This window comes from Scyliorhinus canicula, chromosome 23, assembly GCF_902713615.1.
Source record: "Scyliorhinus canicula chromosome 23, sScyCan1.1, whole genome shotgun sequence".
Classification (NCBI taxonomy): Eukaryota; Metazoa; Chordata; class Chondrichthyes; order Carcharhiniformes; family Scyliorhinidae; genus Scyliorhinus; species Scyliorhinus canicula.
The window spans coordinates 26,654,680-26,681,557 of NC_052168.1; the positions used below are offsets into that span (position 1 = coordinate 26,654,680).

At 48.3% G+C, this 26,878-nt stretch overlaps 1 protein-coding gene across 1 annotated transcript in view; it reads left to right on the forward strand.

Annotated features, from left to right (window-relative positions):
• The window catches only part of txn2 (thioredoxin 2), a 37,725-nt gene extending 11,274 nt beyond the window's left edge, over positions 1-26,451 (forward strand). The window contains exons 3-4 of the mRNA XM_038783662.1: positions 19,046-19,169; positions 25,245-26,451. Coding sequence (XP_038639590.1) covers positions 19,046-19,169; positions 25,245-25,355 — 235 coding nt within the window. The 3' untranslated portion in view covers positions 25,356-26,451. The remainder of the gene's footprint in view (positions 1-19,045; positions 19,170-25,244) is intronic.
• The last annotated feature ends 427 nt before the right edge of the window (positions 26,452-26,878 follow it).

The window sequence follows — 26,878 nt, forward strand, 5'->3', positions numbered from 1 at the left end:
CTAACCTCCTAAATTCCCCTTTCTCGACTCAAAGAACGATTGGACTGAAATCCGTTTGATGTAGAGCATTATCTTCACAATCAAATTGACCAAAGTTGTGTCAACAAACTGAGATTATTGGGCGGCTTGTGACGCAGTGTAGCACTGGGAATGCGGCGCTGAGGACCCGGGTTTGAATCCTGGCCCTGGGTCACTGTTTGCACATTTGCACATTCTCCCCGTGTCTGCGTGGGTCTTGCCCCCACAACCCAAGATGTGCAGGTTAGGTGGATTGGCCACACTAAATTGGAGAAAACATATTTGGGTACACTTAAATAACAAAAAAAGTGATTATCCAGTGGACTGCACAGTATAATGGGAATGATTGCTGAGGTGTGCTAGGGTGTGCGTCTAGCATCCCCACTTCTAACGTTATGTTGGTGGGAGGATCATTGAAGTGGCTGAAGGTAGTTGGGCCCAGAAGAGTGCCATTTTGGAATGTCCTGCGACTGAGATGATTGACCTTCAACAACCACAAGCAGTTTCCTTTGAGCTGGGCATGACTGCAACCAGTGAAGAGGGTTTCCCCTGATCTGATACTCATTGACTACATCCTGGATACACTGGATCTAAATGCTGCCTTGGCATTAAGGGCAGTCACTCTCATCTCACCTCTGGAATTCGGCTCTTGTGTCCAGCTCTTTGTGGAGAAAGTACAAACTCCACACAGACAGTGGCCCAAAGTGGGAATTGAATCTGGGTCCCTGGCCCTGTGAGGTAGCAGTGCTAACCATCCTGCATAGCATGCTACTTGCTCTGCATAGTATGCATGTAGTCCTGGGCGGCATGTGGCACAGTGGTTAGCATTGCTGCCTACGGCGCTGAGGACCCGGGTTCGAATCCCAGGCCTGGGTCACTGTCTGTGTGGAGTTTGCACATTCTCCCTGTGTCTGTGTGGGTCTCACCCCCACAACCCAAAGATGTGCAGGGTAGGTGAATTGGCCACGCTAAATTGCCCCTTAATTGGGAAAAAAAATAATTGGGTACTCTAAATTTATTTTTTAAAATGCATGTAGTCCTGTACTGTAGTTCACAGAATTCACAGAGTTGATCATAGATTTTACAACGCAGGAGGCCATTCGGCCCATCGAGTCGTCACCAGTCTCTGAAAAGAGCACCGCACTTTTTAACAATAAATTTAGACCCAATTCATTTTTTCCAATTAAGGGGCAATTTAGCTGGGCTCGAACCTGGGACCTTGGTGCCGTGAGACAGCAGTGCTAACCACTATGCCATCATGCTGTCCCATAAGTAAGAGCCTCCTGCCCATGCCTCCACCCGATCCCCATAACCCAGTAACCCCACCTAATCTTTTTGGACACGAAGGCCAATTTAGCATGGCCAATCCATCCAACCTGCACATCTTTGGACTGTGGGAGGAAACCGGAGCACCCGGAGGAAACCCACGCAGACACGGGGAGAACGTGCAGACTCCGCCCAGAGTGACTTAAGCCGGGAATCGAACCTGGGATCCTGGAGCTGTGAAGCAACTGTGCTAACCACTGTGCTACCGTGCCCCTCATTTCTAAGTATTTGTAGTGCTGCTCCTGGCATGTTCTATAATACTCCTAACTGACTCCAGCATTGAACGTGGTTTGATGGTAATGGTAGAGTGGAGGATATGCTGGGCCATACGGTTACTGGTTTAGCTCACTGGGCTAAATCGCTGGCTTTGAAAGCAGACCAAGCAGGCCAGCAGCACGGTTCCTGTACCAGCCTCCCCAGACAGGCGCCGGAATGTGGTGACTAGGGGCTTTTCACAGTAACTTCATTGAAGCCTACTCGTGACAATAAGCGATTTTCATTTCATTTTATTTTCAAATTGTGGTTGAATACAAGTCAGCCGCTGTTGATGGCCAACAATGCCTTATGGATGCTTAAATGTGACCTGATAGGTTAGTTCTGAGTCTTAGCACAGTGATAGCACATGAAGATATCCTTGGTGTGAAGATGAGACTTTATCCCCAAAGGACTTTCCAGTGGCCTCTCCATGGACACAGCATCTGCAACATGTAGATTTGTGAGGGTGATGCCAAGTAGGTTTTTCCCTCTTTGCTGGTTCACCTCACCACCTGCTGTCGACCTAGTCTGGCAGATATGTTCTTCAGAACTTGACCAACTCGGTCAGTAGAAAGACTTTGGCACAGAAAGAGGCCACTCAACCCAGCATGTCTGCATTGGCCCAAAATGAGAAGAAAAGAAACTAGCCGCTTATTTTAATCCCCCTTGCCAGCCCCTTGCCGACTACCTTGCTGGTTACAACCCTTCAGGTACGCATCCTTTTCAATGAGAACGAGTGTTTCAGCCTCAACCGCCAACTGAGTCCGTGAATTCCAGACACTCTTCACTGCCCCCCCCCCCCCCCCCCCCCCCCAGATGACAGTGTTCCCTCATGTCCCCTTTAATCCTTTGACCGATCGCCACTAGGAGTGGTGCTGCTAATACACTCTTGGTGATGGACAGTGATCCAGAATACATTTCCCAAGTGCTGTTCAGAGTGGTGAAGTTATTTATCAGCTAAAGGAGATTGAAATGAAAAAATGAAAATCGCTTATTGTCACGAGTAGGCTTCAATGAAGTTACTGTGAAAAGCCCCTAGTCGCCACATTCCAGCGCCTGTCCGGGGAGGCTGGTACGGGAATCGAACCGTGCTGCTGGCCTGCTTGGTCTGCTTTCAAAGCCAGCGATTTAGCCCAGTGAGCTAAACCAGCCCCTGCTGAGTGGCACGCAGCAGGAGGATTCTTTTGCCCTTGTTTGACCTGATACCATAAAACTTTCTTGATGTTGAGTACTCCCGGGGTCATTCCCTCCAATCCCTATATTGCTGTGCCACCTTCTCTGGTGGGTCTGCCCTGCTGGTGGGCGAGGACAGGATGGTGATGTGTGATTCTGCATTTGACTTTTCTGTGGGGCAGCTCTCCCTAATTTTGGCACCAGATATTAATGAGAGGGATTTTCCAGGGTCAACTGTGATGACCGTGTCTTTGCCGCATCCAATATCTAGATTGCTGTCAGGTGGCCTGCCCGATCATTTTTCTTTTTATCGTCTTTGTCGAGCTTTTGATACAACTGAGTGACTTGCTCGGCCATTCCGGCCGGCAGTTGAGATTGAACCACACGGGCAGCACGGTGGTGCAGTGGGTTAGCCCTGCTGTCTCGCGGTGCCGAGGTCCCAGGTTTGATCCCGGCTCTGGGTCAGTGTTCGTGTGGAGTTTGCACATTCTCCCCGTGGAGGAGAACATCTTTGGATTGTGGGTTTTGCCCCCACAACCCAAAGATGTGCTGGGTAGGTGGATTGGACACGCTAAATTGCCCCTTAATTGGAAAAACTGAATTGGGTACTCTAAATTTATTTTAAAAAAAGATTCAACCACATTGCTGTGGAGCTGGAGTCACAAATCAGCCGTACTGGGCAGATTTCCTTCCCTCGGGGACATTCATGAACTAGATGGGTTTTACAACCAAACAGTTGTTTCATTAGTGATGCTAGCTTTGTGTTCTCGGCTTTGTTTAATGGATTGTTGACCATTCCTCCAGCTGCTGTGGTGGGAATTAAAAAAAATAAAAATAAATTTAGAGTACCCAATTCATTTTTTTTTCCAATTGCGGGGCAATTTAGCTCGGCAAATCCACCTACCCTGCACATCTTTGGGTTGTGGGGGTGAAAGCCACACAGACACGGGGAGAATGTGCAAACTCCACACGGACATTAACCCAGGGCCGTGATTGAACCCGGATCATCAGCGCTGTGAGGCAGTAGAGTTAACCACTGTGCTGCCCTTGCTGTGGTGGGAACTGACCTCTTATCCGGAACAGGTTTTGGGATTTCTAGTCCAGTAATATTACCACAATGCTTCCATTCCCATGCCTTATTTGAAAGACGGCACTTTCCTCAGTGTGGCTCTCCCTTGGGACTGGACTGGAAGTGTCGGCCTGGGTTCCGTGCTCAAAATCCGGAGGGGTACTTAAACTCATGCCTTCTTGCTCATTGAGGAGAGTGCCCACTGAACCACCATTGCCACCAACAACAGAAACAGGGCCTTTGTGATCAGCCTTCTCGCAAGAATGTTATGGGGCTGGTTTAGCACAGGGCTAAATCGCTGGCTTTGAAAACAGACCAAGGCAGGCCAGCAGCGCAGGTTCAATTCGCATACCAGTCTTCCCGAACAGGTGCCAGAATGTGGCGACTAGGGGCTTTTCACAGTAACTTCATTGAAGCCTACTCGTGACAATAAGCGATTTTCATTTCATAGAACATAGAACAGCACAGAACAGGCCCTTCGGCCCTCGATGTTGTGCCGAGCAATGATCACCCTACTCAAACCCACGTATCCACCCTATACCCGTAACCCAACAACCCCTCCCTTAACCTTACTTTTAAGGACACTACGGGCAATTTAGCATGGCCAATCCACCTAACCCGCACATCTTTGGACTGTGGGAGGAAACCGGAGAGCCCGGAGGAAACCCACGCACACACGGGGAGGACGTGCAGACTCCGCACAGACAGTGACCCAGCCGGGAACCGAACCTGAGACCCTGGAGCTGTGAAGCATTTATGCTAACCACCATGCTACCGTTTCATTTCATTTCAATATCTGATAACGAACCATTGCTTTGCTTTGTGAGCCTCGGTGACTAGTTCTTGCACATATCAGGTATGTCCTGCCAAGTGCTTGCTTGTCAAGTTGATTCATGCTGAAGAGCCACCTTGCTCAGATATTGGCGATCTGCTGATGCCTGCCGAATACCGTGGTATGTTTCACTGCCCTCAGAAGAGAGGGAAGTGGTGCTTTCTTTAAACTTCCCTCTCCTTCGAGTTTGTCTTGTTGAAAAAAGGAAGTATATAGTATCTTGGAAAGATTTTGATATTTCTTACCTGCTTTCATTGTTCGAGTGGAATAAAGAGGAAGTCTGAACCTCCAGTAAAGAGAAACAAAGGAAGTACTGATCCTGTGGCTGCTTGTTTTGTGAATTTTAGTGTTCATCAAGATAAGAGGTGTTCATGCTGGCGATAAAAATATTTTTCAGTTGTCCCAGTTACGCAATCTACAATCCATCATGCTGTGAGTTAGAAGCAAATTAAAGCTCTCTCAACTGTTCAGTAAAATGCAGAAACTTCATCTTTCACTGCAGCTGAAGTTGCTTAAACTGTGGAAATGCCAGGCAAATGCTAATTCAAGGCAGTCTCAACTGAGTCCTGTTCGGCTGCACTCACTACCAGCTGCGTTGATTCTATTTTAGAAATCATTCTTGGGATTTTGGGCATTGTTTGTACCTCGAATCACTGAAATCTGTGCATTGAGGGGGATCGCTAGGTCCCATTAGGGATAGAGTTCCAAGATTTTGACCCAGCGACGATGAAGGAACGGCATTATACGTCCATGTCGTGGACGGTGTGAGACTGGAGAGGCACTTGGAGGTTGTGGTGTTCCAATGTGCCAACTGCTCTGGTCCTTCTGAGTGGTGGAGTCACAGGAGGTTCTGCCCAAGGTCATTTCATGAAGTAGCTTTCCAGCAGGGGATGGAGACACTCCAATGCGCTATAGTCAGAGGCTAATTCAAAGCCTGCTTGAGACACTTTAACGCCCAGTCCCAGGATCCAATCCAATCCATAGGAACGGTGCCTTCAGATCCAATCCATTCGGAACCATTCCTTTAGATTGGAATGCTGCTCGTCACTCAGCTGTTTAAGAATGGTATCTGCAAAAGCAAGGATTTGTAGACCAGTTAGCTTCACATCTGGTGTCAGCAAATTACTAGAATGTATAATTACATAGAACAGTACAGCACAGAACAGGCCCTTCAACCCTCGATGTTGTGTCTGTTGCTCGTTGTGTTCTCTCTTTAATTGGCTCTGTTTATGGCGGTTAATATGGTCACCGTCCTTAATTCTAATTACGTTTGCTCAAGAGTCGCCAGGTATCTTTCGATACCGCCACAAGGTTCAAAACCGAATACTGATCAAAGACTCGATACACCAGTTAGTAAGTTCAAACTCAATGCTCATTTATTGACACACCCCAGTCAATTATACTCGTGCACAAACTCTACCAACTAAACTATCAGTACTACTAAAGCCTATACTTAGCTTCGGGCACCCACTCAGTCAGAGGAACAATGGCCGTTGTCCGGTTCTGAGGCTGCTGGGGTGGAGCTGGTACGGAATAGTAGCTAGGAACGTCTATCTCGTAGCGTGCGTTGACTTTGGACCTAGTTGTTCTGGTGGAGCTCTTAGTTGTTCTCTCGTCGCTGAGAGCCAAGGCCAAGAAGAGCGATTCTCTCTTGGGGGCTTCTTATACCCAAAGGGGCTTTGCGTGCTTTTGGGCGGTCCTTGAACTTGGTCCCAATTAATTGGACCGTATCCTGATCATTGGTATCGATTTCCTCCAATAAAGGGGTGGCTGCCCTGATTGCTGGGCGGGCCCTAGGTGGCCGTTGGCCGGCTTTGTTCTAGTCTCCTCTGGCGCCGGGGTGTCTGCTTCAGTATCGTTTACCTAAATGTTTCTCTCTTGTCCCCGGAGATGGCTGATTAGTACGGTAATGGCTTTGCAGTATCGGTCTGGTCTGGGAGCTGCAAACTCCAATCAACAGACAAACCTTGCGCCTGCTTGCTTTCTCAGCATTGTACATTTTTCCCTTCATTCTCTGCAAGTGTCCATTTTGTAATCGGGACTTGGCCACCCCAGGTGGCTACATGCCGAGCATTGTCCGAAACCAAGATCAAGCTATCCCACTCCGTCATTCTGGTGTGCTCCGTGTGCCTATCCAATAACCGCTTGAAAGTTCCTCAAGTGTCCGACTCCACTATCACAGCAGGCAGTCCATTCCACACCCTAACCACTCTCTGAGTAAATAACCTACCTCGGACATCCCTCCCATATTCCCCACCCTGAACCTTATAGTTATGCCCCTTGTAACAGCTACATCCACCTGAGGAAATAGTCTCTGAACGTCCACTCTCTCTATCCCCCTCATCATCTTATAAACATCTATTAAGTTAGGCTTCAACTTTTCCCCATAAAACCACCTCTTTCATATATTCATGTAGTTGACTAGTTTCTGTAGCTTCACTGTTATGTTTCTGTAGCTTCACTGTTATGTTTCTGTAGTTTCACTGTTATGTTTCTGTAGTTTCACTGTTATGTTTCTGTAGCTTCACTGTTATGCTGTATCTCTTGCGCTCCAGGTGGAATGTGAATTAAGTTAAATTTTCAGTGGTGCACGTTTTTCTACTTTTTACACTAGTGAGTTGTCTACAAAAGAGCTGAACTCTAAGAGGTGAGAGTGACTGTCCTTAATATCAAGGCCACATTACTGGAGTCAATGGGAAGTGGAGTGGGGTGGAATTCTCCACCGGTTGAAGTCATACTGACCGGTTGAAGTCATACTGACCACAGAATAAGATAGTTGTGGTTGTTGAAGATCAGTCATCTCGGCTCCAGGAGATCCCTGCAGGAGCTTAGGCTTGATCATACAAGTACCAGTCAATGATCATCTCCAGCAAGTGAGCATCTAGCCATTGTCCCTTGACATTCAATGGCATTACCATCGCTGAATCCTCCACTATTGATATCCTGAGGGAAACTGAACTGAACTAGTCATATAAATACTGTGACTACAAGAGCAGGTCAGAGGCTAGGAATCCTGCGGCGAGTGACTCCCCTCCTGACTACCAAAGCCGGTCCACCAATGTACCAGTCAGGAGTGTGATGGAATACTCTCCACTTGCCTGGACGAGTGTAGCTCCAACAACACTCAAGAAGCTCGACACCATCCAGGGCAAAGCAGTCCCACTTGATGGGCACCCTTTCCACAAACATTCACTCTCTCCATCATCAATCCACAATAGCAGCTGTGTGTATCATCTACAAGATGCACTGCAGGAACTCACCAAGGCTTCTTCATCACCATTCAAACCCATAACCACTACCATACATAAGGACAGGGGCTGCAAATTTTTAGGAACACCACCACCTAAAAGTTCCTGATCTGGAAATATTTTAGCCGTTCCTTCACTGTCGCTGGGTCTGAATTCTGGAACTGCCTCCCTAACAGCACTGTGGGTGTATCTGCACCACATGGACAACAGCGGTTCATGAAGGCAGCTTACCACCACCTTCTCGGGGGCAATTAGGGATGGACAATAAATGCTGTCGTCGCCAGCAAGACCAGCATCCCATAAATGAATTTAAAAAATTGAGGTGGGAACATTCTGCTGCCAATTAAAAATAATACGAGGAACTCGATCACACTGAACTCAGTCACACTGTTGGTATGAGTTTGGGTTCTAATCCCACTCCAGATACTTGATCACAAAGTCTAGGTTGAGACTCCAGTGTAGTGCTGATATACTTTCTCTCAGAGGAGACTTTAAACCACTCCCACATACTTTCTCAGGTAGAAATAAAAGACCCTACACTCGTACAGCACGAGTGCGAAGAAAAGGGGCTTTCTCCCTGGTGTTCTCAAACCAATATCTCAAATATTCTCAAAAGATTGGCCATTATCTCGTTGCTGTTTGTGTGATCAAAATGGCTGTCACGGGGTGGCGCAGTGGGTTAACCCTGCTGCCTCACGGCCCCGAGGTCCCAGGTTCGATCCCGGCTCTGGGTCACTGTCAGTGTGGAGTTTGCACATTCTCCCCGTGTTTGCATGGGTTTCGCCCCCACAGCCCAAAGATGTGCAGGGTAGGTGGATTGGCCACGCTAAATTTCCCCTTAATTGGAAAAAAATGAATTGGGTACTCTAAATTTATGGGGAAAAAAATGGCTGTCACAGGGCGGCATGAGGAGCAGTGGTTAGAACTGGGACTGTGGCGCTGAGGACCCGGGTTTGAATCCCGGCCCTGGGTCACTGTCCGTGTGGAGTTTGCACATTCTCCCCGTGTCTTCGTGGGTTTCACCCCCACAACCCAAGGTTAGATGGATTGGCCGTGCAAAATTGTCCCTTAATAGGAAAAAGAGAAACACTACATGGACCAACCGATGAGAATACGTAAACCATCGCTGTCAGTTTACAGAACTTGCCAACAGAAAGCTCGAGTCCCTCGAGTCTGTTCCCCCAATTCAGTTAGATCATGGCTGACATGCATCTCCACGCTGCCTATCCACCTTGGTTCTGTCATCTTTAATGCCTAACTTGCCTAATAGAAAAGTTCTAATGGAGGGGAAGGGGGGGGGGGGGGGGGGGGGGCGCATCCTTGTGCGAAGCACGGCTTCCTTTTAAAAAAAAACTATTACAGTACCCAATTCTTATTTTTCCCAATTAAGGGGAAATTTAGCGTGGCCAACCCACCTACCCTGAACATCTTTTGGGTTGTGGGGGGGAGACCTACACAAACACGGGGAGAATGTGCAAACTCCACACGGACAGTGACCTGAATGGCTTCCTGACACCACGCCTTAACAGTCTAGTTTTAATGTTAAAGTTATGCACCTCCCTCCCTTGTTCAAGAAATCCCCAACAAAGGAAATAGTTCTTTATTTATCCTATCCACCCCTTTTTAATTATCTCAAATGTCTCAAACAGGTCACCCAAGAGCTGATACTCCAGGAAGTACAAACATTCTGAAAAGTCACAGATCTGAGTGGTTTTTCTCTCTCCACAGATGGTGCCAGCCCTCCTGAGTAGGCCCAGCATGTTCTGTTATATTTTTAGGTTTCCAATCCATATCTGCAGTATTTTGCCTTTGAAATATTTAAAAAAAAATAGAGTACCCAATAATTTTTTTTCTAATTAAGGGGCAATTTAGCGTGGCCAATTCATCTACCCTGCACATCTTTGGGTTGTGGGGGCGAAACCCACGCAGACACTGGGAGAATGTGCAAACTCCACACGGACAGTGGGCCGGGATCGAACCTGGGACCTCGGCGCGATGAGACTGCAGTGCTAACCACTGCGCCACCGTGCTGCCCCTCGCAAGGCAAACTTTATCTTCTCCAACCTAAGAGCCCCGCCATGTCATTGATCCAAGCCTCCGCACTTGGGGGCTTCGCGTCCCTCCACAAGAGCAAGAGCCTTCTCCGAGCTACCAAGGAGGCAAAGGCCAGAACTCCGGCCTCTTTCGACTCCTGCACTCCCGGATCCTCCCATACCCCAACTCGGTTTTACCCGAGTGTCCAAGACCTTGGACATAACCTTTGCAAAGCCCTTCCAGAACTCCGCAAGCGCCGGGCACGCCCAGAACATATGGGCGTGGTTTGCTGGGCTCCCCGAACACCTCACACATCTGCCCTCCACCCCAAGAAAACGTACTCATCCTCGCCCCTGTCATATGCGCCTTGTGTAACACTTTAAACTGGATCAGGCTGAGCCTGGCGCAAGATGAGGAGGAATTGACCCTGCCCAGGGTGTCAGCCCACAGGCCCTCACCCAGCTCCTCCTCCCATTTGCCCTTCAACTCCTCCACTGAGGCTTCCTCCGCCTCCTGCAGCTCCTGGTATATCTCCGAGATCTTACCCTCTCCGACCCACACACCCGAAATCACCCTGTCCTGTATCCTTCGGGCAGGAGCAATGGAAATTCTCCGACCTGCTTCCTGACAAACGCCCGAACCTGCATGTACCTAAAGGCACTTCCCGGGGGTAACCCGAATTTCTCCTCCAGTGCCTTGAAGCTGGCAAAAGTCCCGTCCAAGAACAGTCTTTTAACCCTCGGGGTTGTATTGGCCCACATAAATCCCATTATACTCTTGCTCACACGCTTGAAAAAGGCCTTGGGGATGAGGATGGGCAGGCACTGAAACACGAACAAAAACCTTGGGAGGACCGTCATCTTGACAGACTGCACCCTGCCCGTTAGGGAGAGTGGAAGCATGTCCCACCTCTTAAAGCCCTTCTCCATCTGGTCCACCAGCCGTGCCAGATTGAGCCTATGCAAGACCCCCCAACTCTTGGCCACCTGAATACCCAAATACCGAAAACTCCTCTCCACCATCTTGAGCGGCAGCTCCTCTAACCTCTTTTCCTGGCCCTGCGCATGCACCACAAAGAGCTCGCTCTTCCCAACATTAAGCTTATACCCCGAGAAGTCTCCAAACTCCCTGAGGGTCAGCATAACTTCCCCCATCCCCTCTACCAGATCCGTAATATATAAAAGCAAATCATCCGCATATAGTGAGACGCGGTGCTCCTCCCCCCTGAACCAAACCCCTCCAGCTTCTAGATTCCCTTAGCGCCTTAGCCAATGGCTCAATCGCCAAACAGCAGGGGGGACAGGGGGCACCCCTACCTCGTTTCACAATATAGTCTAAAGTACTCTGACCTCAACCGGTTCGTCGATACACTCGCCACCAGGGCCTGGTATAACAATTTAACCCACCCTATGAACCCCTCCCCAAACTCAAACCTACCCAGCACCTCCCACAGGTACTCCCACTCCACCTGGTCAAAGGCCTTCTCCGCGTCCATAGCCGCCACCACCTCTGCATCCCCCCCATTGCCAATCCATCTAACGTGCACATCTTTGGGCAGTGGGAGGAAACTGGAGCACCCAGAGGAAACCTGCACAGGCACGGAGAGAATGTGCAAACTCCACACAGACAGTCACCCGAGGTCTGAATCGATCCTGGGTCCCTGGTGCTGTGAGACAGCAGTGCTAACCATTGTGCCACCATCCGCCCCTACTGCTCTAGCTTTTTGCTCTGCATCCATATATTATTCCACTTATAAATAAATTAGACTATTAGTTTCATCCTGTACATTGAACCAGATAATTTAGTTCCCAAATTGGCGCCAATGTTCTCGGCACTGCAGTCGCTGTGTTACTTAAATTGATTCATCACCATTGCATGTGAGCTGAAATTCACTAAACTGGCTAGTCCAGGGGGACAGGGATTGCATCACTTCTGGCAGTTCAAAGGTTAGCTGATTTAAGGTGGCTTTCAGCTTTGAAGACCTGTGCAGTAGAAGATCAATTTAAAGCTATTGGTTTATTACTATTACTCATTCCTGCAGAGCATTACTTGTAATTAGACTGCGGCCTGAGCAAGTATTCACTGATGACCTACTCTGTACTGGCACAAACGATTGCAGAGCTATACCTTGCCTCTAGCAAACTATCATTGAAGGATCAACAATCCGCACCCCTCCCTCTGGGTTGCCCCTTGGCAGATGGTGGGAAATTAGTGCTTGTTAGATGAATTGGACATTCTGAATTCTCCCTCAGTGTACCCGAACAGACGCCAGAGTGTGACGACTAGGGGATTTTCACAGTAACTTTATTGCAGTGTGAACTGCAATGAAGCATACTTGTGACGCTTATAAAGATTATTTTTGTAGATTATTATAAAGGAAAGATGGTTGCAGAATTCTTGAGGTGCAGAGGGATCTAGGTGTTCTAGTGCACGAGTCATAAAAAGTTAGTATGCAGATACAGCAAGTAATTAAGAAGGCCAATGGAATGTCATCCCTTATTACAAGAGGAATGAACCTGAAAATAAAGATGCTTACGCTTCAGTTATGCAGAGCATTGGTGAGACCAGATCACGAATATTGTGCAGTTTTGGCCCCCTTATTTAAGGGAGGGTGTAAATGCATTGGAGGCGGTTCAGACGAGGTTCACTAGATTGATACCTGGAATAAGTGTTGTCTGATGAGGGCAGGTTGGACAGTCTGGGCTCGTTTCCACTGGAGTCGAGAAGAGTTGATTGACTTGATTGACGTATATAAGATGCTAAACGGTCTCAACAAGATGGACGTAGAAAGAATGTTCCCTCTTGCGGGTCGCCATTTTTAGGGTAGAGATAAGATTTTTTTTCTGAGGATTGTTCGACTTGTGAAGGCGGTGTTGGGGGTCATTGAATATTTTTGAGGTGGATAGATTCTTGTTGGGCAAAGATAGCGGGGGGTAGCTGGGGAATGTGGAATTCAAAACGTAAACAGATCAGCCAGGATCTTGTTGAATGGCAGAGCAGGCTCGATGGGCTGAGTGGTCTACCTCCGCTCCTATTTCATACGTTTGCATGAATTCTTCAGGACATCAGCTCCTGATTCCTTTCACTGCACAATGAGACACTGTGTTCAGCTGTGAAGTCTCCTGTGCTTGAATAGTCATTTAATTTCTTGGCCTGCTACATGAAGAATGGCTCATTGGGGATGATGCCAAGGGCTGGCAGGGTCTTTGGAAGAGTTGCCCAGCAAGAATGAGCAATGCCACAGAGAATCGATCCTATCACACGTCATAGGTGGAGGGGAGAAAATCTAGCCTTGTTACTCATTCCCACTTTGGATGAGGGAACAAAATGTACCATCTCAAAGTTTGCAGATGATACCAAGTTGGGTGGGAGGGTGAATTGTGACGAGGATGCAGGGATCCTACAGCAAGATCTGGACAGGTTGGGCGAATGAGCAAATCAATGGCAGATGCAGTATAATTTGGATAAGTGTGAGGTCACTTTGGAAGCAAAAGCAGGAAGGCAGATTACTACCTGAATGGTTGTAAATTGGGAGAGGGGAGTGTGCAGCGGAACCTGGGTGTCCTTGTGTACCAGTTGCTGAAGGTAAGCATGCAGGTGCAGCAGGCGGTAAAGAAGGCTAATGGTATGTTGGCCTTCATTGCGAGAGGTTTCAAGTATAGAAGCAGGGATGTGTTGCTGCAATTATACAGGGCCTTGGTGAGGCCACACCTGGAGTACTGTGTACAGTTTTGGTCTCCTTCTCTGAGGAAGGATGTTCTTGCTCTCGAGGGAGTGGAGCGAAGGTTTACCAGACTGATTCCAGGGATTGTGGGACTGTCTTATGAGGAGAGATTAACCAGGTTGGGATTGTTCTCGCTGGAGTCGAAAGTATGTGGGGGGAATCTCATAGACGTATAAAATTCTAACTGGACTAGACAGGGTAGATGCAGGGAAGATATTACCAGTGATGGGTGTGTCCAGAACCAGAGGTTCTGAGGATTTAGGAGACATTTCTTCTCACAAGAGTAGTGAGCCTGTGGAATTCGATGCTAAAACTTTGAATATATTCAAGAGGCGGCTGGATATAGCACTTGGGGAGAATGGGTTCAAAGGCTATGGGGGGAAAGCAGGATTAGGCCATTGAGTTGGATGATCAGCCATGATGGTGATGAATGGCAGAGCAGGCTCAAAGGGCCAAAAGGCCTCCTGCTCCTATCTTCTATGTATGTATGTATGTATCTGTGTATTTCTTCATCAGATGGAGTTATACAGCATGTCGTGTGGCCCATTGAAAGAGCTGTCCAGTAGCTTCACTAACCTGCTCTTTCCTCATAGCCCTGCAGATGTTTTCTCCTCCAATATTGATTCCAATTCCCATTGAGATAAGCACTCAAATCTGCTTCCACTGCTGTTTTAGGCAGTGCATTTCAGTCACATTGTCTGGCCAATTTTTACTAAACAGTACCCTTGATGTATGTGTGAGGCAAAAGGGAAAGAGAAAGACTTCTGTTTAGAATCACAACAGCACAGGCACAATGTCCCAAAGCGTTTTATGGCCAATGAACAACTAGTAAAGTGTTGTCATAAGAGCCACCGTGTGCGCAGCAAGAGCAATGTGATAATGACTTTATCTGTTTCTTGAAATTGGTTAATGACTTAATATTGAGCAGAACACCAGGGGGAAAAGTCCCTTCCTCTTGCTCGAATAGCAATGGGATCTTTTACCTCAACCTTAGAGAACAGATAATAATAATAATCTTTATTGTCACTGCAATGAAGTTACTGTGAAAAGCCCCTAGTCGCCACGTTCCGGCACCTGTTCGAGTACACAAGAGGGAGAATTTAGAATGTTAAATTCACATAACAGCACGTCTTTCGGGACTTGTGGGAGGAAGCCGGAGCACCCGGAGGAAATCCACACAGATATGGGGAGAACGTGCAGACTTAGCACAGACAGCGACCCAAGCTGTGATTGAACCTGGGACTGATGCTGTGAAGCAACAGTGCTAACCACTATGCTGCATTGCTGCAGTTTAAAGTACCATATGAAAGACAGGACCTCCATCTGCGCAGTGCTCCTTCAGCATTTCAGTAGAGTGTTGGCGTATATTTTCTGTGCTGGAGTCTCTTTTTTTTTTAATATACATTGAGGTAGCAGGGTAGCATGGTGGTTAGCATAAATGCTTCACAGCTCCAGGGTCCCAGGTTCGATTCCCGGCTGGGTCACTGTCTGTGTGGAGTCTGCACGTCCTCCCCCTGTGTGCGTGGGTTTCCTCCCACAGTCCAAAGATGTGCGGGTTAGGTGGATTGGCCATGCTAAATTGCCCGTAGTGTCCTAATAAAAGTAAGGTTAAGGGGAGGTTGTTGGGTTACGGGTATAGGATGGATACGTGGGTTTGAGTAGGGTGATCATGGCTCGGCACAACATTGAGGGCCGAAGGGCCTGTTCTGTGCTGTACTGTTCTATGTTCTATGTTCTACCCAATTCTTTTTTTTTCAATTTAGGGGCAATTTAGCGTAGCCAACTTACCTAACCACATCTTTTGAGTTGTGGGGGTGAAACCCGTGCAGACACGGGGAGAATGTGCAAACTCCACACGGACAGTGACCTGGGGCAGGGATCAAACCCGGGTCCTCGCCGACATGAGACGGCAGTGCTAACCACTGCGCCACTGTGCTGCCTCTGTGCTCGAGTCTCTTGAGTAGTTGTTGAACCTGTAACATTTTTATCCCAAGGCAAGAATGTTGAAATCGGTAGAGAAATTAAGGGGAGGGAATGGAAAGAAATAAACCAAGTTGGCACACGGTATAGCGCATACCTCTGCCATGTTGTGGTGACTCAGCATTATTACAATTACCCAATTGTAATCGTCCATCTCACTGAGAAGGCTTCAGGCCAATTCACATCCAATAACCTGCTCTGAAAACTCTGGAAGGTTTATATAAAAAAAAAGCTAGAAATTCAGCGTCTACATGAGGGCTGGTTAATTTAGCTAAGTGTGAAACTTTCTCAAGTTTTGTCCCAAGCTCTGATACCTGAAGTATTCCCCTCTCCTGACATGCTGATCAATTTTCTCTCTACTTCTGCCCACCTTCAGTGCAGAGGTAGCAAGAGACAATGAGATCACCTGGTTGCTAGTCTGTTTGACTATAAACAATTTTGGTCAAAAACAAATGAGCAGATTTCAACAAAACTTAGTACACAAATATGGTATACCCATGGAAAAACTGAGTTTTTGGTGGATCCAGATACTGACATTTTAAAAAAAAAAGAGAGGTCTGCTGATATTGGAAAACTGAGTGAATTAATTTAAAAAAAAAAGAATATTGTGTAAGCTGCTGTGCCATTGCTTTCAAAATGTAGTGTAAACAGAGTTTTCGGAGCAGGTTGTTAGTTGTGGATTGGGGGTAACCTCAGTGAGATGGTAGCTCTTAGTAAAAAATCCCTTTTTTTTTAGCTTTTGTATTTGCAGAGTATTAACTAGGCAGGAAAAGGCCTCAAGGAGATGCTTAATAATAACGATTATTAATAAGAGCTGCATAATTATAAAAATAATCAAGGCAACACAGTGTGGCAAAGCTGAGTTTTACTGAGTGGCGTCTTCACTTGTGTTTTCTCTTTCTATTACAAAATGATTACAATTGCAGCAGAATGGCAGGGTTGGTGTTGGGAGATGGTGTGTGTTAACAGATCCGTAGTAGTGTGTGGCACAGCTGGCTGGATGAATGCTCGGTGGAATTCAATGAAAGGTGGGGTAACGTACACTTCTGCCAAAAATAGGATGCCAATTGCTTGTGGAAGGTAACAATCTTGTGGAAGGTAACAGCCATAAAAATCTGGGTGAGCCATGTGCCAGTGTCTTTGATGCCCCCATTTCATGGCTACCAGGATCGGCAGAATCCCCGGGTTGCAGAGTTTAATTGAGAGCTGCTACTTAACAGTGCGTTACAGGCTTTGGAAAATGTCCAGCTTTGATGTTACTGAGATGTGGAGAGAGGCTCTGGAATCCTATTTTTTGGAGGGGGTTAGTTTGCATGAACTGGAGGAGGGTAAGAACATCGGATTTGACCATCACAAGGAACATCATATTTGGCTTGGTACCTGTCTTAGAATAATACGGTTTCTGGAGATCATTGGACTCAATCATTAAAGGCACTGTTCGTTACCGTACCACGTTGTACAGTTCAGGGCAGGCACAGATTTGGTGTGTGTGGTTGGGGATGTGTGTGTGTGGGGGAGGGATGTCTTTTGGCCATCATCTTGCATGCTTGCCTTCATCGGTTGAGGCATTGAGTACAAAAATTGGCAAGTCATGCTGCAGCTGTACAGAACCTTAGTGAATATAGTGTTCAATTCTGGTCGTCATGCTACCAGCAGTGGAGATGGTACAGAAGAGGGTTACCAGGATGTTGCCTGGTATGGAGGGCATTAGCTATGAGGAAAGGTTGGATAAACTCGGTTTGTTCTCACTGGAACGAGGGAGGTTGAAGGGCGACCTGATAGAAGTCGACAAGATTATGAGGGCCATGGACAGAGTGAATAGTCAGAAACTTTTCCTCAGGGTGGAAGAGTCAATTGCTAGGGCACATAGGTTTAAGGTGCGAGGGGCAAAGTTTAGAGATGTGCAAGGGAAGTTTTTGTATACCGGGGGTAGTGGGTGCCTGGAACTTGTTGCTGGTTGAGGGGTGGAAGCAGGTACGATAGTGATGTTTAAGGGGCGTCTTGACAAATAGATGAATAGGATGGGAATAGAGGGGTACGGACCCCGGAAGTGTAGGAGGTTTTGGGTTAGACGGGCAACATGGTCGGCGCAGGCTTGGAGGGCCGAAGGGGCTGTATATGTTCTTTGTTATCTCTGGGATAGAACAGGAAAAGAATCGACAAGCGTTCCAAATTCTGATTACTGTCCAGCAGCTTATACTGGTATGTGAGTCTGTCAATGCAGGTCAAGGACAGGATCCAGTCAATGACATCAACTCTGGCCGTTTCCCAAACCCTGGTGCCTCACCTGTACCTCAATGTAAGTAACAGCTGTTGGTTAAACACAGCAAGCTGTTTACAAGCCTGAGGATTATGCTGATCTTGGCAGCCATGAAGAGAAGCTGGTTGGACTGGGGTTGCAGCCATGAAGAGAAGCTGGTTGGGCTGGGGTTGCAGCCATGAAGAGAAGCTGGTTGGGCTGGTGTTGCAGCCATGAAGAGAAGCTGGTTGGGCTGGGGTTGCAGCCATGAAGAGAAGCTGGTTGGGCTGGGGTTGCAGCCATGAAGAGAAGCTGGTTGGGCTGGGGTTGCAGCCATGAAGAGAAGCTGGTTGGGCTGGGGTTGCAGCCATGAAGAGAAGCTGGTTGGGATGGGGCTGCAGCCATGAAGAGAAGCTGGTTCGGCTGGGGTTGCTTTCATTCGTGCAGTGAAGGCCAAAATAATGAGGGACATGGCTAGGAAGAAGCTTTTCCCTTTAGTAGAACATAGAACATAGAACAGTACAGCACAGAACAGGCCCTTCGGCCCTCGATGTTGTGCCGAACAATGATCACCCTACTTAAACCCACGTAACCCGTATACCCATAACCCAACAATTAACCTTACACTACGGGCAATTTAGCATGGCCAATCCACCTAACCCCAGTAATGGGGTCAATAACCAGGGGGGCACAGACTTAAGGCAAGGAGCAGGAGATTGCGTGAAAAACCTTTTCACCAAGAGGGTGGTGGGAATCTGGAAGTCGCTGCCTGATAGGGTGGGAGAGGTGGGAACCCTCAACATTTAAGAAGCATTTTGATGAGCATTTGAAACACCACAGCAGACAAGGCTATAGGCCAAGCGATGGAAAATGGGATCAGAATAGGTAGGTGCTTGATGTCCGGCATGGCCATGATGGACCGAGAGGCCTCTTTCTTTGCTGTAAGACTCTGACTGAGAAGTGGAATATTCCGCCTGTACTTGGTGCGTCAGATCCAGTAACAAATCACCATTTAGGTGAGGTGCTGGAGGTTCCTGGGGACTGTGCTCAAAATGCAAGTGGGGTGTTGAGACGATTGATGTTAAAGTAATAATTGTCATCCTTGTAAACGCAGCCACCTTCACTGTCTCTTTGTCTGCTCCATCAGTTGGTGCGCCCCCTGTCGCACTCTTGGTCCGAGACTCGAGAAGATGGTGGCGAAACAGGAAGGGAAGGTTGTATTGGCAAAAGTTGACATAGACGATCACACAGACCTCGCCATCGAGTACAAGGTATGGGCATGTATTTCCTTTTTCCCATAAATTTAGAGTACCCAATTCTTTTTTCCAATTAAGGGGCAATTTAGTGTGGTCAATCCACCCACCCGGCACATCTTTGGGTTGTGGGGGTGAGACCTACACAGACACGGGGAGAATGTGCAAACTCCACACGGACAGTGACCCGGGGCCGGGATCAAACCCGGTTCCTCAGTGCCGTGAGGCAGCAGGGCTAACCACTGCACCGCTGTGCAGCCAGGTATCGGCATGTAATTACGTTACTTGATGCTGGACAAAAGGACTTGTTTAAAAAAACTCATCCCAATCTGCACATTTGCTGAGCTTCATTTATCAAACCAATACTTGGCTCGAAGCAGCAGAACGAAACAACACACTTGCAGGATTTAATGCTCCTTCCAGCGTTGTGCCTTGATTCACTTATTATGGCACCCTGGGCTAGTGCACGGTCAATTACAGCCCCACTTGCCCTGGGCTAGTGCACGGTCAATTACAGCCCCACTTGCCCTGGGCTAGTGCACGGTCAATTACAGCCCCACTTGCCCTGGGCTAGTGCACGGTCAATTACAGCCCCACTTGCCCTGGGCTAGTGCACGGTCAATTACAGCCCCACTTGCCCTGGGCTAGTGCATGGTCAATTACAGCCCCACTTGCCCTGGGCTAGTGCACGGTCAATTACAGCCCCACTTGCCCTGGGCTAGTGCACGGTCAATTACAGCCCCACTTGCCCTGGGCTAGTGCACGGTCAATTACAGCCCCACTTGCCCTGGGCTAGTGCACGGTCAATTACAGCCCCACTTGCCCTGGGCTAGTGCACGGTCAATTACAGCCCCACTTGACCTGGAGTCACAACACGGGTGAATTAACCAATAATTCTTTGAAAAAGACCCAAAGTCTTTGGCCCTTCGCTGCCCAATAATTACAGATGTAAACACGAGAATTAAATATGCAGCAAATGTAACCTTGCTTTAAGTTTGTGGTTTTATTGTAGGTTTATTCAGGTCTCTGTAGTTTTAGAAACATACCCTTTCTGGGGGGAGAGAGAAGGTTCTCGTCTTTGTTTGCAGCTTGTAATGGTTTTCCTGTACATTCATTCATTTAGTTTTGCTGCAGACTCAGAAATACAGCCTTTCTGGAGAGAACACTGAGGCGAGAGAGAGTAGGATCTTGTCCTTCTGCTGCCAGGAGTCAAACTCAAACTCCTCAGGACTCTGAAAATCGTTCCACTGGGATAGGGTCCAATCGCCACCTGTTACTGGGCAGAGTACGGCCTTTTGGGCCAATTCATAACCACCAGCCAATCCATCAAGCTGAGTCCCACCCCCTTTCTCTGGTGCCGAGGAGTCTGTAGCTCCTGTCCAAACCATTGGAGCCGCGTTCTTTAAATTTTTTTTCCGGGGACCCATTTTTACCAGCCAGCCGACTTGCGCGACCCACGCCGGCCGACCTGCGCGACCCACGCCGGCCGACCTGCGCGACCCACGCCGGCCAACCTGCGTGACCCACGCTGGCCGACCTGCGCAACCCACCATTTTCTCTTACCTTGTTTGCTGCTGACAAAAATGGAGGAAATGGTTTTGGGTCCCTTTGGCCCTCGTACACGCTCCTTGGATGAAGGTGAAGCTTTCCGGTGTCGGAAAGTATGGAGTCTCCATCTGTCCAAAGTTCCGTATCTGACCCGGATTGAATGGGTTTGCCTCTGACCTCTCGACAAGCGAATAAATAAGTACAAGCAAAAGGCCGGAACCGGGTGTGAGAGGGGATTTTAGAGGATTGCAGGGCTGGAGGATATTACAGAGATAGGGAAGGGCGAGGTCATGAAGGGATTTGGAAGCGTGGATAAGAATTTAACAATTAAGCAGCCAGTGGAAGTCATTGTGTGAAGGATGGATGGGTGAACAAGACTCCGTGCGAGTTAGGGCATGAGCGGGAGAGTTGTGGATTTTGGGCATCGCTGGCTGGGTCAGCATTAACTGCCCATTCCAAATTGCCTTTGAAGTGGTTTGCTCGGCCATTTCAGAGGGTCGTTAAGAGCCAGCCACATTGCTGTGGGTCTGGAGTCAAATGTAGACCAGACTGGGGAAGGACTGTAGAGTTCCTTCACTGAAGGACAATAGTAAGGTTAAGTGGGGTTACTGGATTACGGGGATAGGGTGGAGATGTAGGCTTAAGTTGGGTGCTCTTTCTAAGGGCCGGTGCAGACTCCATGGGCCGAATGGCCTCCTGCACTGTAGGATTCTGGTGAACGAGATGGTTTTTTTGCAACAATCAGCAATGGTTTTCATGGTCATCATTCGACTTTTATTGAATTCAAATTTAGGGCGGCACAGTGGTTAGCACTGCTGCTTCACAGCACCAGGTTCAATTCCGACCTCAAGTGAGAGTCTGTGCGGAGTCTGCACTTTCTCCTTCCTTTTGCGTGGGTTTCCTCCGGGTGCTCCGCTTTCCTCCCACAGTCCAAAGATGTACAGGTTGAGTGGATTGGATATGCTAAATTGCCCCTAGGTGGGGTTATGGCGATAGTGTGGGGGATTGGGCTGAGGTAGGGTACTCTTTCAGTGAGTCGGTGCAGACTTGATGTGCCGAATGGCCTCCTGCACTGTAGGGAGTCTATGATTCACTATCTGCCGAGGTGGGATTCAAACCCAGGTCTCACAGAGGATTATCCTGGGTCTCTGGATTACTAGGCCTGTGACAATACCACTCACTACGCCACCACCTTGGGGTAATGGAGGGTGGAAGATGAGAGGCCTGCCAGAACCATATTCCCATTCCTCTTTGGAGTAATTAAGTGCCCGTCAATCCTGTGTGAGTTGCAGACTCGACCGTCACTGTTGCCCTCCCTTTTGGGGTAAGGATTTGGACACTCTGCTTCTGTGATCGGGTGCTTTTGAGGGCGGAGAATATTGAGGGAAGATTCACTGAGGCGAAAGTGAAACGCTCTGAGCTAATCTGTCTTGAGCATTGCAGAGCTGTTCCGAGGCAATGACGTGGATTCGGTTTTTATCACAGTGTAGAATTAGTTGACTGTAGAAGCAGCCAGGCATTCGCTCTGTGCATTGTGCAAGTTCAAATTCCAATCTTGATTGGGGCCCAATTTAGCATTTTAAGCATGATTGAGCTGGAGAAAGAAACCTGTCGGGTGAATGCTTTCTGCCCCGATTTGTCCAGGGAACTGTCCTCCCTGTGCCTATTGAACCTCATCTAACCTGAAGCCACAGCATCTGTCCTTTCATGGTTGGCGTGCCTGAATTGAAGCTCGCTGACTCACCCCACAGCAGCTAAACAGACCTGTTTAACTTGGGTTCAGTCCAGTCCAGTCCAGTCGGTCGATTTATCTCCCGTACATTCCTGAATGGAATGTGCAGTAAATCTGGTGGGGGAGCGAGCAGATGTTTGACCCGAATGGAATTTCAAGGAGTTGAGGTACAGTGCAAAGAGTCAACGATTGGGAGATGTTGGTTTATTTTCTTCACCCTGCCGCATTCATGTCCAGAGGCCACGTGTGGGTGGGGGAGGGCAGCCACCCAGAGCTTTGGTGAGGCCTCGGGGGTGGGGATTATATTGGGGGTCTCTGTGAGGCTTTATCAGACCGCATCGCAGAAAGTCCAGGCAGGAGCTGCAGAGCATCCAGGGATTGTGCCTGGACTTTCTGCGATGCTGATGAGGCTTGTAGAGGTGAAACGGAATCATCCAGCTCAGAAGGAAGCCATTTGGCCCAATGTCCTTTTGAAAGTTTCCATATCCCACTCCCCTGTTTGTTCCCCACATCGTTGGAATATCTTCTCTAACTCCAGTCATTCCAGGTAAAAGTGACAGATTTTGCACTCCAAAAATATATGGTAAACGTAGGGCTTCAGATCCGGGATATCGGATCAGAGCACAGGATTCTGGGTAATGGGGGCGTGGCGAGTGAGTTAAGCCCATGGAATCATTCCTGACCTGGAAAATGTTCGAACTAGCACCATCCACACAACTTGTGTTTCTCCTCTTACCAACCGTCACACGTCCTGACGGGAAGGACGTAGTGGTGCGACTGGATGTTTGCATGCTGCAATGTTCGCTTCTGTCCCATGTCTCTATGGAGGAGCTACACGTGAATGTTCCTTGGAGACACTGGCTTTGTGTGTACTGGAGGATGGAGTGTGTTAGGGGAGCCACGCAGCACAGCACAACTGGAAACACCGGACTGGCATAAAGCTTCTCCAGCGCCCAGCATCATCAATCTGTGTGACTCTGCTGGCGGTCTGGCTCCGGTTAGAACATAGAACAGTACAGCACAGAACAGGCCCTTCGGCCCTCAATGTTGTGCCGAGCAATGATCACCCTACTTAAACCCACGTAACCCGTATACCCGTAACCCAACAATCCCCCCATTAACCTTACACTACGGGCAATTTAGCATGGCCAATCCACCTAACCCGCACATCTTTGGACTGTGGGAGGAAACCGGAGCACCCGGAGGAAACCCACGCACACACGGGGAGGACGTGCAGACTCCACACAGACAGTGACCCAGCCGGGAATCGAACCTGGGACCCTGGAGCTGTGAAGCATTGATGCTAACCACCATGCTACCGTGAGGCCCCAATGAGGAGGAATTTCTTCAGCCAGAGGGTGGTGAATCTGTGGAACTCTTTGCCGCAGAAGGCCGTGGAGGCCAAATCACTGAGTGTCTTTAAGACAGAGATAGATAGGTTCTTGATTAATCAAGGGATCAGGGGTTCCAGGCAGAAGAATGGGGATGAGAAAAATATCAGCCATGATTGAATGTTGGAGGGTTGAATGGCCTAATTCTACTCCCAAATCTTATGGTCTTGTTATCGCAGGAGCTGCTTTTCAAGTGAGGTGTGTTAAAGAGGCCCTGACCCCCATTGCAGATGGTTCAGCCGAACGCGCCTTCCTACAGTGCTATTGGTAGAGCTGAGAGTGGCCATCCTCTGGGAAATGTTCCTTCCCCAACCCAACATGAGCAAATCTGACTGAGTGGCGGTTTAATGCAGCACTCTGATCAGCATCATGAGCTTTAACAGAGAGTCATCCAGACTCGAATCCTTAGCTGCCTTCTCTCTCCACAGTTGCTGTCAGACCTGCTGAGATCGTCCAGCATTTTTCTCTTTTAGATTCCAGCATCCGCAGTAATTTGCTTGTATCATCATCTCTACCGTGTTCTCTTACTTAAGACTTAAACACAAGTCATTGTACGTGAATCAATTTGAAAAGGTGCTGAGCTACAATATCTGTTCTTGTAGCATCTCCAGCTCTGGACTTCGCTGTGTCCCCCTTTCTGCGCAGAGACTGGAGATTCTGCAATGATTCTCTTTGCAGCAGAGAAGGTTAAGAGGATATTGAACAGAAATGTTCAAAATCACAAAGGGGTTTGATAGAAGAAGTAAGGTGGAACTGTTTCCGCTGGCAGGAGAGCCAATAGCCAGGAGGACCAAGATTTAAGGCAATTGACAGGGAGAGTGAATTTCTAAATGCAGCAAGTTGTTCTGGTCTGAATAAGTTTCCTGAATGGGTAGCAGAAGCAGAGTGTTTTTTAAATTTAGAGTGCTCAATTCTTTTTGTTTCCCAATTAAGGGGCAATTTAGCGTGACCAATCCACCTACCCTGCACATCTTTGGGTTGTGGGGGCGAAACCCACGCAGACACGGGGAGAATATGCAAACTCCACACGGACAGTGACCCAGAGCCGGGATCGAACCTGGGACCTTGGCGCCGTGAGGCAGCAGGGCTAACCCACTGCGCCACCGTGCTGCCCTAGAAGCAGAATCAATAGTAACTGTGATTTGGATAAACATCGAAGTGAGGGGAAGAGAATTGCAGGGCTCTGGGGAAAGAGCAGGGGAGAATGGAACTGATTGGATAACGCTTTCAAATGGCTAGCACAAGCAAACTGGACAAAATGGCCTCTCCTGTGTGTTTCAATGATTCCCCACCGAGTTGGCTGCTTTTGAGTCACTGATTCCCAATAAACAGTTGCACTGTGATCTAATAGTGACATATTTTCATTTTCAAAGTTGCAGTTACAGGAGTGTAAGAATTCTGTGTTTCCTCAATGATTTGCAGGTGACTGTGGTCCCGACAGTAATCGCTCTAAAGGACGGGGATGTCATGGGCAAATTCGTCGGCGTGAAAAGTGAAGATGACCTGGAAGTCTTCATCAAGAAGCTGATTTGATGGTGACTGGACTGATGGCCTTGTAAAGGTTTTATGGGGTGACTGTCGTGTGATTTTTCAATTTCCAGCCACATGTTCCTCTGTTTTGTAAAGTAGGCCAGAGATGCTGCTACTCACACCTGCCTGGCTGAAATCCCAGCCGCTACCCACTCTAGAGCTAGTAAATCTTCCCAAAACTGAGGCTGCTGTCTCATGTCATGTTCTGAAATATTTAGCCACTTATTGCACGCCAGACACAACAGAATCTACTCCAGCTACCTCGTGGCAGCCTGCAGCCGGGAATCCTTGTTCCACCAGCATAACCACGTGCTCTCCATCCTGCTCTGTCTGCTGTGCATTACCTCCAGGAAGCCAGTGCACGACCTGCAGTTCCATTCCGCTCTCCCTTCCTCGCTGCCCCACAGCTCCCAATTTCCTGCGTTTCCTGTCTCCATGTCCATGTTTTCTGAGAAGTTCTCCGGCCTCTCCCAGTGCTGCACTCTGCCTCAGCGTCACAGCAGACACCTGAAGACGAGGAGCTCCCCATCGATCTAAGTCGTCGATTTGATTTGCATTGAACAACCGAACAAAGGCAGTGGGGAAACGTTTTCAGGGGGTGAAGAGTTGTAAAGTCCTGATAACTGGTGATGTGGGTGATCAGCAATGACTGAAAGGCCATGTATCTGGGCCCAGCCAGACAAAGTACAAGAGGATGGTAGAAAAATCACATCCTCCATTTATAAATAAAAAGGGCGGGGGTGGGGGGAATGGATTTTGTTTTAGTCAGTGACCTGGACACTCGTATAACTGCTTCCTGTGAAAAAGAAGGTTTGAAATGGATGCTGCCACAAACACCCCTGCCTTTGGTTAATCATTTTAATTCTAAATGTGCTGTTTCCTTTTGTCTGGCTTTGGGTGTGGGGGACAGTGAGCAGTCGCCCTCTGTTGCTGAAAGTGAGCCCTGTTTCCGGTTATCAATCATGTACACTGCCCTGCCGAACTTCGCCCTAACACAAATGAACAAGAAGTTTTAACAAAAATATTCTAATGAATGCAGAATATTAGAATTCTAGGACAGCAGAGAAGCTTGTTTTTTTTTTTAAAGTCTTGGTTCACGGATTGTTGTAATGAATTTATTCTCAATATCCTCATTCCTCACCTGTGTACAAAGCTGTGGCCTCCAACACATCCTGTGCTGTAAAAGGGGAAGTGAAAGCTGGCGAGGGAAAGAAGGCGTCTTCCCTTGTTGTGGCTCTGGCAGGTTACATGCCTGAGTAATTGATGGTTGACAGAATTAAAAGGCAGAGGTTGCACCCTCTCCCCCTGGCACAGAGTGCCGGTGTAAGGTACCACCTGGCTCAGCGTGCATGGCAGATCTGTCAATCTATCTGCAGCGGGCACTGCTAAGTGGTGGGCCTGGCCACCAGGAACAGACCACCCTGGTTCAATCCCCCCCCCCCCCCTCCAATATGGAATTCTCTGACCCTGGGCGTGGCCACAGCTGCACAGGGCTTCTGTATCCCTGGGCTAAGGAGAGAACAGAT